Raw genomic sequence first — 19,346 nt, forward strand, 5'->3', positions numbered from 1 at the left:
TTAAATTTCCAGATAGCTGTAATGGCCAGGGCAGAGTCAGGCCAAAGTCAGGAGCCCAGAGCTTCATCCAAGTCTCCCATGTGGTTGGCAGGGGGCCAAACACTTGGCCCATCTTCAGTTCCTTTTCCCAGGCCACTAGCAGGGAGCTGGATCAGAAATGAAGTGGCTAGGACACATACGGGCATCCACATTGCAGGAGGCAGCCCTATCTGTCACACCACAATGCCACCCCAAGAATACAATTCTTTAATACAATATTGATAAAATAATGTTAATGGTTCAGTGTGCTCATCTTTTCTCGTGGATCAGAGAACAGGTTGTTGTGAATATGTCGCAATGACCCTATGTACCTACACAGGTATGTAGTTTGCTGAATTGTCATTAGTTTGCTCAGTCTTGGCAAGTCATGCAAATGGGGGAGTGCATCATCTCTGAGAAAAACAAGACAGAGAGAAAATTTTCAGTTGAATTAAAAATTCCTATCAATTCCCAGGGTTGTAACCAACATACACAAAATTACTTCCTGTGCCCATACATTTGTTGTTTTTTCCCCAGGAAGATATTGGATCCAAATACCTACCCAGTCTCTTTCACTACTTGTGGGTCTCCAAATATTTTATTGCCCCATTTTCTTCCTCTTTTGGTCCCCTGCCAGCTCTTCCTTCATTTTTTTTTTTTGACAGGCAGAGTGGACAGTGAGAGAGAGAGACAGAGAGAAAGGTCTTCCTTTGCCGTTGGTTCACCCTCCAATGGCCACCGCGGCCGGCGCACTGCGGCCGGAGCATCGCGCTGATCCTAAGCCAGGAGCCAGGTGCTTCTCCTGGTCTCCCATGGGGTGCAGAGCCCAAGCACTTGGGCCATCCTCCACTGTACTCCCGGGCCACAGCAGAGAGCTGGCCTGGAAGAGGGGCAACCGGGACAGAATCCGGCTCCCCGACCGGGACTAGAACCCGGTGTGCCGGTGCCGCAAGGCGGAGGATTAGCCTAGTGAGCCACGATGCCGGCCTTCCTTCATTTTCAAAACCTGCTGAGCCACCTTAAAGGTAGGCTGCTCAACACATGTGATAAAGCCATCTATAAAGAAACACGAAAGAGTTCTGAAGAAAGTGGCAAAAAGGAAGCAAAAGGAGGAAAGAATGTTTTAACCTCTCCTCTCTTTTCTCACTGCATTATTTAGGCCAATCAGAATCTGGTTCCTTACAAATAATATGAAATGAGAATGCGCCCTTGGAATGCAGATGACAGAGTTCATGACACAAGTTAGCAGAACAGTTATTTTGACTCTTGTTCATAGAACAGAATGGGGAAGCTGCAATTTGAGGTCTTCTATAATATTCACTTTAAGTGTGTTGGATCACAATAAAATAAGTAACTTGTAATGCTATGTCTGCACAGACCCTCAAGGCATCAACTGGAAAATCTCTCAGGACCCTGCCTCTGGGCAGGTGTTTATAGCCAGGTGGGGTCAGGGAACTTAGCCATTGCGATTAGAACACAAGAGCAACTGATAGTTTCAGATAAAGACAGCCTCTGCACAGGTAGACAGTACAGCTACAGGGTTCTAGTAAGGGAATCTGGACAAAGGAACAGAACAAAACTCTTTGTAAGAACTGGATGGGTCATTTATAATAATAATCCTTTATAAGAATCCTTTATGATAATCCTTTATAAGAACAGGAGTGAATGGCAGATATCATCCATGCAGGATCTTCTTAGATATGGATAGACCCTTCCAGACTGGCAGATGCAGGTTGTTCCTGAACTTGAGCTGGACCAGAACACAAAAAGGAAATTGGAAGGATGAGCAGAAAACTTCAATAAGCAAAATAGAATTTAGAAAAGGAAGTAACTGCCTGATCTAGAACTCAAAGTTTTTCACACCTGATACTAGGAACTCATTAGGTGGTTTAACAGCTGATTAGACAAAAAGAAAGGAGTTTTGAGCAAGAATGACCCAAATATTCAAGTGGAAGTGGAGAGGGGGAAAGGTATATAGAATTTAGAAAAAAGCATGCATATTTATATTTATATGCATATGTATTTATATATATTTATATATAGATGCATATTTATTTATATATATATAAATCTGGGAGAAGAAAAGACAATGGGTCAAAGTAATAACTGCAGGGGTAATGCAAAGAATTTCCATAAATTGACGAAATCCATCAGCCTACAAATATAAGAAACAATAATAATCCTGAAGCAGGATAAGCAGAGAAAAAATTAAACAACACAAAAACCACCCATATACAAAACTACACCAAACACAAAGAAAATATCTTTGAAAAGTTAAAGAAAAAAGATGCACGAGCTTACTAGAAGCAAAAATAAAAGTGACAACTAAAGTTTCAAAGACACTGATATAATAACAGCTTTAAAGTGTTGATAGGAAATGCCTACCTAGGCTTTTACGCCTTGCAAATATATCCTAAATAAGAACATGAAACATTTTTAAACAAACATACACACAATCCCCAAGGGAGTTCATCCTAAGAATCTTTACAAATCTCTTGCCAATAATCTAACCTCTCTGCGCATTTCTGTCCTTAACTTGGATCATTTTGGCAAAATATTGTGATGGTGCAACAGATGACAGAAAATGAGTCACATACAAGCACTATGGCTGCAATAAGTATGAATCAGAAAGATCAGAAAAGATTAGAATGGATGGCGAGTGAGCTATGATCTGCTATAAACCAAGTAAAAGAAAGAGGAAATAAAAAGTTCAAAAAGAGGAAAGAACAGCTCTTTTTTTAAAAAAAAAAAAAAAAAGATATGTCTATTTAAAAAGAAGTTATGACAGGAGCCCAACTACTTGAGCCATCTTCTGCTGCCTTCCCAGGTGCATTAGCACGAAGCGGGATCAGAAGCAGAGCAGGCAAGCCTTGAACTAGTACTCTGTTATGGGATGCCAGTATCCAAAGCAGCAGCTTAACCTACTGCATCACAACGCCAGCCCCAACTTTCAAGACAATATTGACATCAGTCATGTGAGTAGAACCGCGTTTCTTTAATGCCTGCCTCCTTATGTAAAGATTTAGAAACTTGGGTTTAGGATATTCACAACGCTTCTCCATGATGTACAAGATGGAGTGTGTGTGTGTGTGTGTGTGTGTGTGAAAGAGAGAGAGAGAGAGAGAGAGAGAGAGAGAGAGAGAGAGAGAGAAAGAAAGAAAGAAAGAAAGAAAGAAAGAAAGAAAGAAAGAAAGAAAGAAAGAAAGAAAGAAAGAAAGAAAGAAAGAAAGAGAGAGAGAGGGAGACTTTGGAGGTCTTGGTCAAATGACTTTCTTATCTAGGATTCAGTTTCGTTATCTCTTTAGTAGAACAATAGATTACATCACAGGACTTCTGTGAGGGCTAAATTAAATAAGAAATTGTACAGGCAGATGTTTAAGGCATCCCCAGCATGCAGAAAATGTTCAACATGAGTTTCTCATACCTGAAAGAGTGAGAGAACAAGGCAGATTATAATACAGAAAAAAGACTTGAGGCAAGTGACATGCTATTGATTTTAATTTCTCCTTTCAGAAGTCAGTCCTGCTAGGCCAATAAAGGAAATGTTGAGCAGAACCTAGAGTGGCACAGCCATGCCTGACTCAGGTTAACACAGTATCATTATACGTACACTCAGTGGAACTACTTTTCTGCAGAGAAGAATGAAAGGCAAGTAGAGGGATTGCACATAATGCAGAACCTGTATAACATGTGGCAACCTTTTGTAGATCCCAAAAGGAAATTCCAGTAAAATGGGCCACAAGTCCTTGAAATTGTATTCCATGCCCATAAAGATCAGAGATTTTCTGGGATTAACTTATTATTATATTTTTATTACTAGAATTCTTATTAAGGTGTCATATGCGAGACAGTCCATCAATTTAAAGTGTACAATTCAATGAGTTTTAAAAATACAAGTAACTACGATGGTAACCAATATGACATAAATCATTCCCATCACCCCACAAGTTCTCATGTGCGCTTTGGAGACTAGTCCTTTACTCCACAACCTGGGCTCTGGCTACACTGACCTTCTTTGTCTCACATTAATTTTGCCTTTTCTAAAATAAGAAACAATATAAAATGTGGCCTTTGTGGCTAGTATCTTTTATTTAGTACAATGTTTCTCAACATATTTTTGAAATTATTGTCACCCTAAAGAGCCTTTTTAGATACTTTTTCTCTGCTCATCTCTCTCTTACAAAATTTCAACACCACAGATATATCTGTGTAACTATTATCGTACTTGTATATATGAGTATATCTGTGCCAGAGTAAGATTTTTCCATACCTTCAGAATAATTTTTTTGCCCCACTGGGGGCACTGTTGCCTCATTGAGCATATATAGGTTTCAGTGTAATCCTTTTTGAGATTCAATATTGTGTGTATTAGAAGTTGATTCATTTGTATTATCCATAATATTCTACAAGCATATTTCCAAAATTTCACAGAAAATAGCATTAAAGTAATTAAAAGATAAGTTTATTTTGCTATAAAATGATATTTTAAAACAGATTCATTATTTGAAAGGCAGAGTTACTGAGGGAGAGAGAAAGAATTTTCCATTTGCTGGTTTACTCCCCAAATGGCTGCAATGGTCGGGGTTGGGCCAGGCTTGAGCCAGGAGGCCAGGAGCTTCAGCTGGGTCTCCCACGTGGGTGGCAGGGACCCATAAACTTGGGGGCCATCTTCTGCTGCTTTCCCATTCATATCAGCAGTGTTCATGATCGGAAGAGGAGCAGCCAGGATGGGTACCAGCACCCATATGGGATGCCGGCACTGCAGACAACAGCTTAACCTGCTATGTCGCAATGCTGGCCCTGTACAAAGCAATGTTGAAATCTATATAAACAAGAGGTCTTCAAAAAGTTCATGGAAATGCATATTATGAAAAAAATGGGTGATTACATTTTTAAAATGTACTTTTTTAACTTTCGATTAATTTGTAACACTTGCACATTTTCATGTGTGCAGTGCAGTATTTCAATGCATAAACACAATGAAGCCATTCAAACAAGGCAGTTAGTTGATTTTCTTATCTTTTCTTTGTGTTTTGAGGCTACCAGCTTCTTTATACAGTATATAACACATTATTGTGATCAACAATTATCCCACTATGCTGTGGAACACTAGAATTTATTATTTCTTTCCAACTATGTTTTGGTACCTTTGTCTAACCACCCTCCATCCCCTCCTCCTCCCTTAGCTCTGATAAACTACTTTTGTACCAAAATAATCTTATCTTTTCATTTTACTTTTCTATGAACTTTTTGAAGTACCCTTGTGTTGTATGAGGAGACATTCAAAAATTAATAAGAATAATGCAAATGTGTTACAAGATCAGGTACTGGGTGAATAATTCAGTTACTATTCTACCTCAATTTGAGTCTCCAGTAAACAGACTTCTTTTTTTTTTTAAGATTTATTTATTTATTTATTTGAAAGTCAGAGTTACACAGAGAGAGAAAGAGAGGCAGAGAGAGAGAGAGAGAGAGAGAGAGAGAGAGAGAGGAAGAGAGAGAGAGAGAGGTCTTCCATCCACTGGTTCACTCCCCAGTTGGCCGCAACCTCTGGAGCTGCGTCAATCCGAAACCAGGAGAGCCAGTAGCTTGGGCCACAGTGCTGGCCCCAAACAGACTTCTAATAACACAATTGTTCAAGTCAGACTTCTGAGAATGATCAGGGCACTTACCTTTCCCATAATTTCCCTACATCCAGTCCATGAAAACTGTCAATTTAATCTATGGATTATTTCTGATCTGGTCTCAAGGGATCAGATTTTATAGTTAACATATAAAATTCTGGACATATATGGAAATTGACCTTTATCTTAAAAGAGATTAGGAGTTTTTATAGGGATGTAAGTAGGAAAAGAGGCATGACTTGATTAATTGAATTAAAGGACTGCTAAATCTTTTCTAGTAAGTAATGAGTTAGAGTGCGGACAAGGTTGGTGCAGCAGGATAGCCACCATCCAAGATGCCCCATATTCCATATAGGAGTGTCTGGGTTCAAGTCCTGGCTCTACTCCTGGTTGTAGCTTCCTGCTGAGGTACAACCTGGGAGTCAGCAGGTGATGGCTCAAGTACTTGGGTTCCTCTCACCCTTGTGGGAGACCTTGACTGAGTTCCAGGCTCCTGAATTTGGCCTGATGTAACCCTGATGCTATGGACGTTTGAGGAGTGACCCAGTAGATGGGAGCGTGCTCTGTTGTACTTTCTCTCTCTCTGTCTACATGTCTCTGTTTTTCTCTCTCTGCCTTTTAAAGAAACAAACAAGCAAATAAATAAATAATTTTTAAAAATATGGAGACTGAATTGTAAGTGTTGGAGAGATCTGGAGGAGAATGACCAGGGCTCTTCCATGAATTTGTGAGGCATCTGGGGGGGTCATACTGCATTTTCAGTGGGGTCTGTGAGAAGAACACAGCCAATGCTTCACTGCATATGATAATATAACTGTAATGAAAAATCTCAGATAAACCTTTCTATTATTGCTACTACCTTGACTTAGCTGAATTTTGTAAATTAATCAATATCCTCATGAATTAAATATGAATGTTCTTGTTTCATTTACTAACAGGTTAGAGTGATTTGGAGTTAGAATCATGCCTAAACAAAAAAAAAAGATATTTGTTGTCTTTTTTCAATCTGTCTTACAATTTTTTCAATGGTTACTGTAGTACCAGTATCTATGTATGAGCTCCAGATGGCATGCAATCCCCTGAAAACAAAGGATTTTAGATAGATAGATAGATAGATAGATAGATAGATAGATAGATAATAGAGGCCGGCACCGCAGCTCACTAGGCTAATCCTCCGCCTTGCGGCGCCGGCACACCGGGTTCTAGTCCCGGTCGGGGCGCCGGATTCTGTCCCGGTTGCCCCTCTTCCAGGCCAGCTCTCTGCTGTGGCCAGGGAGTGCAGTGGAGGATGGCCCAAGTGCTTGGGCCCTGCACCCCATGGGAGACCAGGAAAAGCACCTGGCTCCTGGCTCCTGCCATCGGATCAGCGCGGTGCGGCAGCCGCGGCGGCCATTGGAGGGTGAACCAACGGCAAAGGAAGACCTTTCTCTCTGTCTCTCTCTCTCACTGTCCACTCTGCCTGTCAAAAAAAAAAAAAAAAAAAACAAAAAAAACAATAGATAATAGATAGATAGATAGATAGATAGATATGTGTCTAGAATGTCTCAAAGACTAAGATTTGTGCTTCATTTCTACTAAAGATGAGGAGTAAATAGCTTACTGTGTTATACTATCTGGAGTATACAGACATCCTTAATGTTTGTGGTTTATCTCATGTGAATCGGTACATTAGAAAGTCTCACTGTCATATGGAGATTAGTTGTTCTGTTATGCTGGTGCTGATGAAAATGTCTCTTGCAGGTGTCATTGGAAGTATGGCTGTCCACAATATCTCCAAGAATTCCTCCTGCAGTCCTCTGCCGACAGCTCATTTAACCAGGCTCTATTTCGTAGTGCTCATTGGAGGTGTGCTGGGCGTCATCTCCATTTTGTTCTTTCTGGTGAAGATGAACACCCGGTCTGTGACTACCACCGCCGTTGTTAACCTGGTGGTGGTGCACAGTGTCTTTCTGCTGACCGTGCCTTTCCGCTTGAGCTACCTCCTCAAGGAGACGTGGACGTTTGGGCTGCCCTTCTGCAAATTCGTGAGTGCCATGCTGCACATCCACATGTACCTCACGTTCCTGTTCTACGTGGTGATCCTGGTCATCAGGTACCTGATTTTCTTCAAGCGCAAGGACAAAGTGGAATTCTACCGGAAGCTGCATGCCGTGGCTGCCAGTGCTGGCATGTGGCTCTTGGTGATTGTTTTTGTGGTACCTGTGGTTGTTTCTCAGTATGGGAGCCTCAAGGAGTACAATGAACAACACTGTTTTAAATTTCACAAGGAACTTGCTCTTATGTATGTGAAAGTTATTAACTATATGATAGTCTCTGTTGTCATAGCGATTGCACTCATTCTCTTGGTCTTCCAGGTCTTCATCATTATTTTAATGGTTAGGAAGCTACGTCACTCCTTACTATCCCATCAGGAGTTCTGGGCTCAGATGAAAAATCTATTTTTTATAGGCATCATCTTTACTTGTTTTCTTCCCTACCAGTTCTTTAGGATCTATTACTTGCAAGCTGTGGGACATGCCAATGACTGTGACAACTATGTTGCATTTTATAACGAAATCTTCTTGAGTGTAACAGCAATCAGCTGCTGTGATTTGCTGCTCTTTGTTTTGGGGGGAAGCCATTGGTTTAAGCAAAAGATAATTGACTTATGGAACTGCCTTTTGTGCCGGTAACCACAAGCTCTAGTATTCATTCCATTATACTGGGAATAAAAATGCGCATGGAGGAAGTAAAAATGATTTCATTATTTGATCAAACAAAGCCAAGATCCATAAATGTCAGAGCTCTCATTCCAGTCCTTACTCATCCCTACAATTTCCGAAAGATGCACAATACAAAGAATAGTGATGCTGAATTCACCTGCAGTTTCAATACTGTATCATTTTCCTATACGGAATCTGACTAGGCCCATCCAAACAGGATGGGTCATTTTGGTTGTGGAGTTCATCCTAATTTGAAACACGGCCTTTTCTTAGGGCTTTGGACAAGACCCAACTTTATAGTTCTTTTCACTTACTTATCCTTAGGTAAGTTAATCCTGGTCATGATCCAGCGCCAAAGACACAAGCTCAGGGCTGGCACTGTGTCCCAGGAGATTATGATACTCCCAGCAATGCTGGCCTCTCCTATTGGAGTGCTGGTTCACGTCCCAGCTGCTCTGCTTCTGATTCAGCACCCTGCTGCTGTGCGTGGGGAAGCATAAGAAGATGATCCAAGTACTTAGGCTACTGTCACCCATGTGGGAAACCCTGATGGAATTATGTGGCTTTGGCCTGGTCCAGCCACAGCTGTTGTAACCATTTGGAGAGTAAACCAGCAAATGGAAGATCTCTCTTCTCTCTCCTCTCTCTCTCTCCATTTCAAAAAATAAAATAAATATTTTTTAAAAATAGACACAAACTCAGCCTGGCTAACCAGATAAAATGTTCCATTTATTTCATGCCCTAAAGAAAAAAAAATGGCTGCTGGGAGCCAGGGTGGGAATGAGAGACAAGGGGGTGATGAGAAGAACAGTAGTGAATTTTTCTAGCTTATCATGATGTTGGTGGAAGATCAGTTATCTAGAAATGAAGACAGAACATGGGGTCTTCTGATATAAGTTTTTCTAAATTTGTCTTCAAAAAGTCATGTTTCAAGACATGAGGACCACCTTCTTCAACATCAGCAGTTGCACTGTTCTTCCAAAAATCATTTAAAAGCTTACTGAGTATATCTAAATAACGGTGTAACTGCAACTTAGAGAATCTTCCTGACCAATGTGCTGCTTGGTGTTAAAATGAGTTCCCAAGGGAGATGATTAAATTTTTCCTTCTTTTTTCTTTCTTTTTTTTTGAGAGAATTTCTAGATATCCTGGGCTGCAGTTAATTTAGATTTTTTTTAAAACAAAATAATGCTGAAATGTTTAGAATTTCCTTTCACCATTAGAGTTATATGTTTTTAAATAAATGAAAACTAGGGGCTGGCATTGTTGAACAGTGGTTCAGCTGCTGCTTTGTACTTCTGCATCCCATATTGGAGTGTCCATTCAAGTCCCAGCTATTCAACTTCCAATCCAGCTCCCTGCTAAGGTGCCTGGGAAAGCAGTGGATAATGGCCCACATGCTTGGGCCCCTGCCACCCACGTGGGAGACTCAGATGGGGGTACCTGGCTCCTGGACTCCATTTGGCCATTTGTGGAATGAACCAACAAATAGATGTCTCTCTCTCACTCTCTCTCTCTACATCACTCTGTCTTTCAAATGAATAAATAAATAAACATTTAAAAAAGAGTAGAGTCTTTAAAAATAAATGAAAATAAACTTTTTAAAAAAGAACTACTGAGAAATACATAGAAAAACCGTCAGCTGGCACTGGAATGATGGGTTCCGCACACAAGCACAATTTTCCACCACAGCACACTCGGTCACCCCCTCCTCTGATCTGTCCTTTGTCTTTCAGAATTTTAATACCTTAGTAGCTTGGTGCTTGGTACATCGCTGTACTGCAGTCCTAAAGATGGCCCCAATGGCCAATTTTATGCTGTGTGTTTTTACCGCAGTAATAGATGATCCTTCCAGATTTTAGATATGTTAAGATAAGTTAATTATGCTTCTCTGTTTGATAGTATGCTATAATGAAGGGTCTAACTCTGTAGGCCTTGAGAAATATTATTCATCACATAGAAATGCCATATTTCATAATACAACACATCTTATTTGTCAGCATTTTCAGAATAAATAGAAAGTTTTCAAGTTGCCTGTTCTTTTTCTTTCACTGCTGTGGTAATAAATCTCATGAGGGAGTGAGGGTGACATTGACCTTCGGGGCCTTTTTGGATATCACGATTATAAGTGAGTACCATTGGACAGGGCCTATACAGTTTTGCTTTGCACACAATTGCACAAAAAGAATTATTAGATCTTGCTCTATACTTAATGCTCTGCCAGACTTTTACGAAGTGGAACATGTACTCATGACAATCAGGGTAGTTATGCATTATTTGGCTTTTATAATCACATTTTTGTACAACTATGCAACTATCCTGGATATTTAAGAACATTTTAGTTTGCTTTCTTTAGACCTTTACCATGAATTATTCATTTCTTTGAAAAGTTAAATGATTAAATGCAACATCATCTATGATATTCACATGTAACACAAGAAACTTTAGGTAAATATTAGATATAGGAGCCCACATCTAAGTGTTTCATTTTGTCTCATTTTATCACCATGCCAGAGCATTTACACACTGAAATACCTATTATGTTACTATAAATAACTTTCCCTTTCATTAGTCATTTATATTACAGTTAGAACATTATATGTGCACACACACACTTACACATACATGCACACATATGAAATGTATATATGCTTAATTTTTTAGTTTAGGAGGGCTATGGATAATCTAGTTAAGATAATCTATGAATTTTCATATTGGAAAGGTAAAGTATAGTATGTTTGCTGTGAAAGCAAGGTATTCGGTCTAAGAGGATTGAGAACTACTAAGCTACCACAGAGTTAATTTAAAAACAAAAGAGATTTACCAATTTTAACATAATGGATAGAAAAAATATTCCTACATTTTGGGACTGCTTACCTCAACTCCATTCAACTCTATATGATTTCTTTTGTTTCTGTAGAAATTAAATGCATATTTAGAAAAATGAAATGAAAGCCTACACATTTTTTAATAAGAAAAAGTCACTTCTGTGAGCCACGTGACTCTCTGATTGGTTCAAGGTGGATATCTACCAGGTTTTGAATCCAAGGATAATGACAAGTTTGGCCCAGGCAGAAAGACTGCCCCTGGCACCCATTCAAATAGACTCTGCTCAGCCTTTGTTCATTTCTTGATTTTCCGATGAAAGCATCTATCTTTGAGTCTGCCAGGCTTCCTCCTCACTTTTTTTTTTTGGAATAGGTAATTTTTTAAAAAATTTATTTATTGTTTTGAAAGTCAGGGTTACACAGAGAAAGAGAAGCAGAGAGAGAGAGAGAGAGAGAGAGAGAGAGAGAGGTCTTCCATCTGCTGGTTCACTCCCCAACTGGCCACAAAGCAGGAGCTGTGCCCACCCGAAGCCAGGAGCCAGGAGCTTCTGCCAGGTCTCCCACAAAGGGTGCAGGGGCCCAAGGACTTGGACCATCTTCTACTGATTTCCCAAGCCACAGAGAGCTGGATCAGAAGTGGAACAGCCGGGACTCTTAACCAGTGCCCATATGGGATGCCAGCACTGCAGGCTTTGCCCGCTATGCCACTGCACTGGCACCCCTTCCCACTTTCGTATGAATTAGGGAGATAGGGACTGTTTTACTTGTAGGTGAAGTGAGCTTTATGCAGAGTAATTTGAGTTTGTCTAGCAAATCTCTGTGCCTCCTCAAATTTTTCTTGAAGGAACTATATATTAAAATGCATTTTTTGGATTAAGAGGTTAGCTTTTTGAAAGAAGGGTGTTGGGACAGTCATATTCCCAGTCATCAGCTTCCGGGTGTGAGATATGGTCTATCTCAACTTGGATAGACCTCACTCACTCGCCTCCGGTTAAGATGAGGCATGAGGATTCCCACACCTGCTAGACGTGGTAGCAACACGGACCCTCACCTTGCAATAGAGATTGCCTACAGCATTCTGGAAAGAGTTGGTGATGAGAACTCAATGGTCAAGAGGCACTGTGATCAAGGATCTGCTCAGATAATGCTTGGAAAGCTCTGTTCGCGAGAAGGTCTCCCCGGGGATCAGATCTCCGTCAGCGGACCCTGGAGAGCCAGAAGGAGCTGTTGGTGAACCTGAGATCCACTGGGCAGCCAGCAGTCCTCCTTCAAGTCTCCTCAGCTTCTCGCAGGGGCAGAGAAGCTGTGGTTCAGGAGGTCCAGATCCAGAACGTCAGGTTGGCTGGCACTGGAATGACGGGTTCCACACGCAAGCACAATTTCCCACCACAGCACACTCTCTGATCTGTCCTTTGCCTTTTAGAATTTCAATACCTTAGTAGCTTAGTGCTTGGTACATCGCTGTACCGCAGTCCTAAAGATGGCCCCAACGGCCAATTTTATGCTGTGTGTATTTACCTCAATAAAACGTTTTTCAAGATTCAGAGGTTTAATATTCATAATAGGAGCTTAAACAGTCAAGAACTGATTAAAAATTAAAGCACTAGAAAGAAAAAAATCATACTGAGACTTAGATAGGCTTCAACATTCGTATGAAGGACACTTGCTTAGTAGGAAAAGACTTTACGTCTGTATGTATCCTGGGAATGTTTTGTGTTTCAAAGACAAAGAACACGACTTAAGCCAGGCAAGGAGGGTGGGCATTTGGCAGAGTGGTTGGGGTGCCACGGGATGCCTGCATGCCACATCAGAGTGCCCAGGTTGAAGTCCTTCCTAGGCCCACTTTCAACACCGGCTTCCTGCTGCTGTGTGCCCTGGGGGCCAGCAGATGCTGGTTCAAGTGCTGGGGTCCCTGCCAAGCATGTGGGAGACTTGGGCTGTGTTTTGGGATCCTGGCTTTGACCTGGCCCTGCCCTGGCTGCTGCAAGCATTTGAAGAATGAACCACCAGAGAGAGGACCTCTCTGTGTCCGTCTTCACCTCTTGTTCTACAGGAAGCACGTATTGTCAATCTCATGAATGGCTAAACACCTACCAGTACTGTCTAGTTTCTTTCTGATTTATTCAAAAAATTCTTCTATGAAAGTGTTTTCTCTGTCATTTGAATCACCCAGGTTATTTGCCGTCACAATGTCTTTTTTTCTGCTCCCATGTTGCTCAATGACGAGAGATAAGCCTTGGCTAAATTTCCCATCAACGGAGTCCTCCCTGTCATCAGGAAGTCCTCATCTTTCCTTAGATGCTGTACAAGGCTCCCACTCAAATATCCAGGTCATAAAATGATTATTGTTTCCTGTGCCAGCTGCCTGAGGACATGCTAGCGGCCGTAGCGATTATGGGAATCTACCAGAGCTGTATTCCCTCCTTCTTGTTGATAATGCCATTGTGTAGCCAGAAGGACTCTGGGGTGGGGAAAGTGTCCTGTTGTTGTGTACAAATCTTCTCCTCCCAACTTCAGTACACTTCTGAGTAACCTATCAGTGCACAAACAAGAGCCACTGATCCATAACAGAATCTTTGTTTTTGCAGGGAAATGAGAAAGATAATAATGATGTAGTGGGATCGTGAGTCTTTCTTTCTTTTTTTTTTAAAAAAAATTATATTTATTTATTTGAGAGGTAGAGTTAAAGACAGTGGAGAGGGTGAGACAGAGAGAAAGGTCTTCCTTCTGCTGGTTCAGTCTCCAAATGGCCCAAGTCCTTGGGTCCCTGCACCCACGTGGGAGACCCAAAAGAAGCTCCTGACTCCTGGCTTTGGATTGGCGCAGCGCCATCCATTGCGCCCATCTGGGGAATGAACCAGTGGACAGAAGATCTCTCTCTATGTCTCTACCTATCTCTGTAACTCTGTCTTTCAAATAAATAAAATAAATATTTTAAAAAGAGAGAGAGAGAGAGAGAGAGAAGCAGCCAGGACAGGAACCAGTGCCCATGTGGGATGCTGGTGCCACAGGCAGAGGACTAACCTACTGCACAAGAACACTGGCCCCGTGAGTCTTTCTTAAAGGAAAATAGAATCGAAAACATATTGTGAAGTATGTTTTTGTAATTCACTTATTTCTATTATACAATGATACAGTAGAAATACAAACACTGATTATAGGATTATAATACATGATTATAATTCATGAGTTGAAGACTGTGCTAAAGCCACACGGAAACTGTTCAAACTTGACAACCAGGGTCATTTTCCAGTCTGTGGACTGAGAAGCCCTTTGGTCAATCTTGGGCCATCAAGCAGATGAAAAAGAGACCTGTATGTGCTGTCGCTGTTGTAGAATATCCACAGACTACACTTGAAGATTGACCTATGAAGACTGACCAAAGTTTAAAAAATTGTTTTCATCTGAGATTGAAAGAACTTGTAAACATTCAAACAGTGAGCACACATTGAACTTCTCTGAGAGCACTGACTTGTGATATATTTGATATTTACATTATTTTTACCATTTATGGATATTAAATGATTAAGACTTTTAAACGTATCAAAGCAAAGTTTGCTCCAGTGGTCTGTTTTACTGTTCTTGAAAAGATCTGATGGGGCAGAAACATGCATGCCAGGAATTGTGCTGTGCCTGAGTTCGTGGAAGGGCATGATAAGAATTTCCAGGCACCAAGGAGCGTCAAGCAGAGCTAGTAGGAAATGTGCGACCTCACATACTCAATTCAGACTTGCTGCACTAAATGATCAAAGCAACCATACTGTGTGACACAAATGGATTTTCTCAACCGTGATGCTTTGAAACCGCAAAACCTTTTAAGAAATTTAAATGTAAGACATTGCTCTAAAAGATCAATGCAATTCGTTTTTTAAATAAAAATTCTGCAGAATTTAAAAACCACAAGATCATGCCTGTTGGTGTCAAAGAGACACTGTGTCAACTCTCTGCTGCACCCTGCATCCCACCCCCTCTTGTCCACTCAGAGCTGTGCCTCTGTCACCAAGACCCAATTCCCAGCAGCATCACCCCTTTTCCTTCTGTGAGTTGTCCACGTCTGCCTAAAAGAGGCATCAGTGACGTGACAAGCCAATCCCTACACATCATTGTCTCCAGTCAGTGCCGAGCCATTGCCTTGCTTCCCCGCCCCCCCCCCCAACCATGTTGAATAAGAAAACACCTTGAAAGAATCACCTGTGTTCTCTGTTTCCAGTTGCTCACCTCCATTATTTCCTGGTCCTTTCCTATAACTTCTTTAATCCCCTGTACTCTACCCTGCAGTCTTGTCAAGGTCATTAATGATATCAATTTATAAATCCAGTTGTTCATTAAAGTCTTCAACTTATTAAATCTAAAAGTCAGGTACAGTTGAGCAATTCCTTCTTATTGAAATAATTTCTTCATTTAATTATTAAAATGATTTTGTTCTTGAATTTTCTCCTACCTCTTGAGTTACACCATTTTATTTTTAGTATAAAGAGAGCAGATTTAATGCAGTTAATAGATAAAAGTCTAAGAATGCTATGATACTTGCCTTCATCTATTTCTTTCTTTTCTTTTCTCTCTCTTTCTTTTTCTTTTTCTTTAACGAATGTTATAGTCAAAAGCTTAATGCTCCACTAAACGAAGAGGGCAACAAGTCAAAAGTCAAAAGACCATAGTTTAGCAGGAATATAGGCAAGGGCTACAAACAATAAAAAAAGATGTCCATTTCACCTATATACAGTAAATTTTTTTTTTTTTTTTGACAGGCAGAGTGGACAGTGAGAGAGAGAGACAGAGAGAGAAAGGTCTTCCTTTGCTGCTGGTTCACCCTCCAATGGCCGCCGCTGCAGCCGGCGCACCGCGCTGATCCTGGCAGGAGCCAGGAGCCAGGTGCTTTTCCTGGTCTCCCATGGGGTGCAGGGCCCAAGCACCTGGGCCATCCTCCACTGCACTCCCTGGCCATAGCAGAGAGCTGGCCTGGAAGAGGGGCAACCGGGACAGAATCCGGCGCCCCAACCGGGACTAGAACCCGGTGTGCCGGCGCCGCAAGGTGGAGGATTAGCCTATTGAGCCACGGCGCCGGCTATATACAGTAAATTTTAAAGTAGTCACATATCACTAAAAATACAGAGGTATGTCATTCTTAACCCCTTGTTTTACAGATAAAGAACAAAGTCTGACAAAGCTATATTTGCAGCAGTACTGATACACACAGGCATTTCTTTATTTTGTTTGCTTTTGATTTCTTTCATTTCCTTCTTTGTTAATTTTTGGCTTCCACATATATGAGGGAACATGTGCTGTTTGTCTTTCTGTATCTGGCTTATTTAATGCAATACAATGTGCTTCTATTCCATCCATTTTGATACAAATGGTAGGATTACTTTCTTTTTGTATAACTGAATACTATTTTATTACACACAAATATATTATTTATATATATATAATGTTTTCTTTATCCATTCATCGGATCATGGGCATCTTGGCTGATTCCATATTTCAGCTGTTGTGAACAGTGCTGCTATAAACATGGTGGTGCAGGTACCTCTTTTATAAAATATGTTCATGTCTGTTGAGTATACACCCAGTAGTGGGATTGCTGGATCACATGGCAAGTATACTTCTACTTTTTTTTATGTTAAAATGTTTCTTTATTTTTTAAACTTTTATTTAATAAATGTTTAATAATATTTATTTAAAAAGTACAACTTTTGGATTATAGCGGTTTTCCCCCCATAACCCCCCTCCCACCCGCAAACCATCCCATCTCATACTTGGACTTACCCCAATGGTAGAGCTAGAAATGTGCCCTGGGACTCCAAATTCCATTAAGTTGGCAGGTACCAATGCCATCTTACTAGTTAAAGTGATCAATTTAAGTTCATAATTGATCATAAAGATAGGATTAAGTGTCAAATGGATCACATAAGTACGACCAGTGTGTGCTAATAATAATTGATAAAATTAAAAAGGAGAGAACGACCCAACATAGGAAGCAGGATACACAGCAGACTCATAGAATGGCAAATGCCCTAAATAGCACTCTGGCCTCAGAATCAGCCGTTAAGGTATTTGGATCTGGTTAAAAAACCCATGAGAGTTTCTCATGCATGGAAAGCCAAGACACTGTGGCAAAAAATGACCTAAATAAAAGATCTCTGTGAATGAGATCCCAGTGGAAAGAATGGGCCATCAAAGAAGGAGGTACTTTTCTCTGAGGAAGGAGAGAACTTCCACTTTGCTTATGGCCTTGTCTAAATAAGGTCAGAGTTTGTGAACTCAAGAGGCTTCCATATCCTTGGATGCTCATGACAAGAGCCTCAGGTGATTACTGAAGTCTACTTCTACTTTTTATAAAGAAATCTCCATACTGTTTGCCTTAGTGGTTGTGCGAATTTACATTCCCACCAATAGTGTATAAGAGTTCCCCTTTTATCCCATCCTTGTCAGCATTTGTTACTCTGTCTTTTGGATAATAGCCATTTTGACATATATCTCATTGTGGTTTTAATTTGCATTTCTCTGATGACTAGTAATGTGGACCTTTAAAAATATAATTTTTGGCCTTTGTATTTCTTAATTTTAGAACTTTCTATTGAGGTCCTTTGTCCATTTCTTTTTTTAAAAAAATTTATTTATTTGAAAGGCAGAGTTACAGAGAGGCAGAGGCAGACAGAGACAGAGAGGCAGAGGCATAGAGAGAGAGAGGTCTTCCATCCGCTGATTCACTCTCCAGATGCTGCAACAGATGGAGCTGGGCCAATCCAAAGCTAAGAGCTAGGAGCTTCTTCTGGGCCTCCCACGTGAGTACAGGGGCCCAAGAACTTGGGCCATCTTCTACTGCTTTTCCAGGCCACAGCAAAGAGCTGGATCAGAATTGGAACAGCTGGAACTCAAACTGGCATCCATATGGGACCTCAGCACTTCAGGCTTTACCCACTATGCCACAGTGCCAGCCCCGTCCATTTCTTAACTAGGTTTTTTTTTTATTGTTCAACTTTTTGAGCTGCTGATATATTCTGGGTAATAATGCTTTGTGGAATAAGTAGATTGCAAATTTTTTTCCCATGCTGATAGCTATCTGTTCACCTTATTGATTATTTTCTGTGAAAAAGATTCTGAATTGATATAATCCCATTTATCTAATTTTGCTTTTATTGTCAGTGTTTTGTGGTTCTTATCCAAGAAGTCATCACCTAAACAATGTCCTAAATATCATTAAAATATCTATACTACCTAAAGCAATCTACAGATTCATAGCAATCCCTGTCAAAATAGCATGACATTCTTTACAAAATCAGAAACAGCAATCCTAAAATTCATATGGAATCACAAAAGACCAAAATAGCCAAAGAGATCCTGGGCAAAAAAAAAAAACCAAGCTGGAAGCATCATAATACTTGACTTCAACACATACTACAAAGCCATAGTAATTAAAACAGAATGTCACTGTCGTAAAAACTGACACACCAATCAATGGAACAAAATAGAGAGCCCAGAAATGAATCCATGTACATACAACCAACTAACTTTTGACAAAAGTGCCTAGACATTGGAGAAAGGATAATCTCTTCAATAAGGGTGCTGGCAAAGCTGGATTTTATATGTAGAAGAATGAAATTAGATTCCTAGTTGTCACCACATACTAAAATCAACTCAAGATGGATCAAAGACCTAAATTTAAAACCTAGGACAGGGGCTGGCACTGTGGCATAGTGGGTTAAAGCCATGCCTGTAGTGCTTGCATCCATAAGGGTGCTGGTTCGAGTCCTGGCTGCTCCTCTTCCAATCCAGCTCTCTGCTATGGCCTGGGAAAGCAGTAGAAGATGGCCTAAGTCCTTGGGCCCCTGCACCCACGTGGGAGACCTGGAAGAAGCTCCTGGCTCCTGGCTTCAGATCAGAGCAGCTCTGGCCATTGCAGCCAATTGAGGAGTGAACCAGCAGATGGAGGATCTCTCTGTTTCTGCCTCTCCTCTCTCTGTGTAACTCTTTTAAATAAATAAATACATCTTCTTTAAAAAACTAGGAAAATGGATTTGCTGGAGTTACTCTATCTTAATTTCTCTGCTCCTCACTGTCTTCTCTTTCTGAACCCTGGAGTGCCTCATTGCCCTGTTCTCAGCAACCAGGCTGCCTCTGTCTGCACACTCCGCTAAGAGATCCTAGCCAGTCCTTTAAATGTCATTCACATT

The 19,346-nt window shown here is 40.7% G+C and overlaps 1 protein-coding gene across 2 annotated transcripts in view; it reads left to right on the top strand.

The window, feature by feature from the left end:
- The window catches only part of GPR141 (G protein-coupled receptor 141), a 42,415-nt gene extending 34,038 nt beyond the window's left edge, over positions 1-8,377 (top strand). The window contains exons 2-3 of one of the 2 annotated variants that reach the window (XM_070059732.2): positions 2,846-2,993; positions 7,383-8,377. In XM_070059732.2, the coding sequence (XP_069915833.1) occupies positions 7,397-8,314 (918 nt within the window). In that variant the 5' untranslated portion in view covers positions 2,846-2,993; positions 7,383-7,396 and the 3' untranslated portion in view covers positions 8,315-8,377. The remainder of the gene's footprint in view (positions 1-2,845; positions 2,994-7,382) is intronic. The other variant, XM_008261652.5, reaches the window with a different exon arrangement.
- Positions 8,378-19,346: the final 10,969 nt, after the last annotated feature.

This window comes from Oryctolagus cuniculus, chromosome 16 (assembly GCF_051225735.1).
Source record: "Oryctolagus cuniculus isolate XC-2025 breed Fujian yellow rabbit chromosome 16, ASM5122573v1, whole genome shotgun sequence".
In the NCBI taxonomy this organism is placed as follows: domain Eukaryota; kingdom Metazoa; phylum Chordata; class Mammalia; order Lagomorpha; family Leporidae; genus Oryctolagus; species Oryctolagus cuniculus.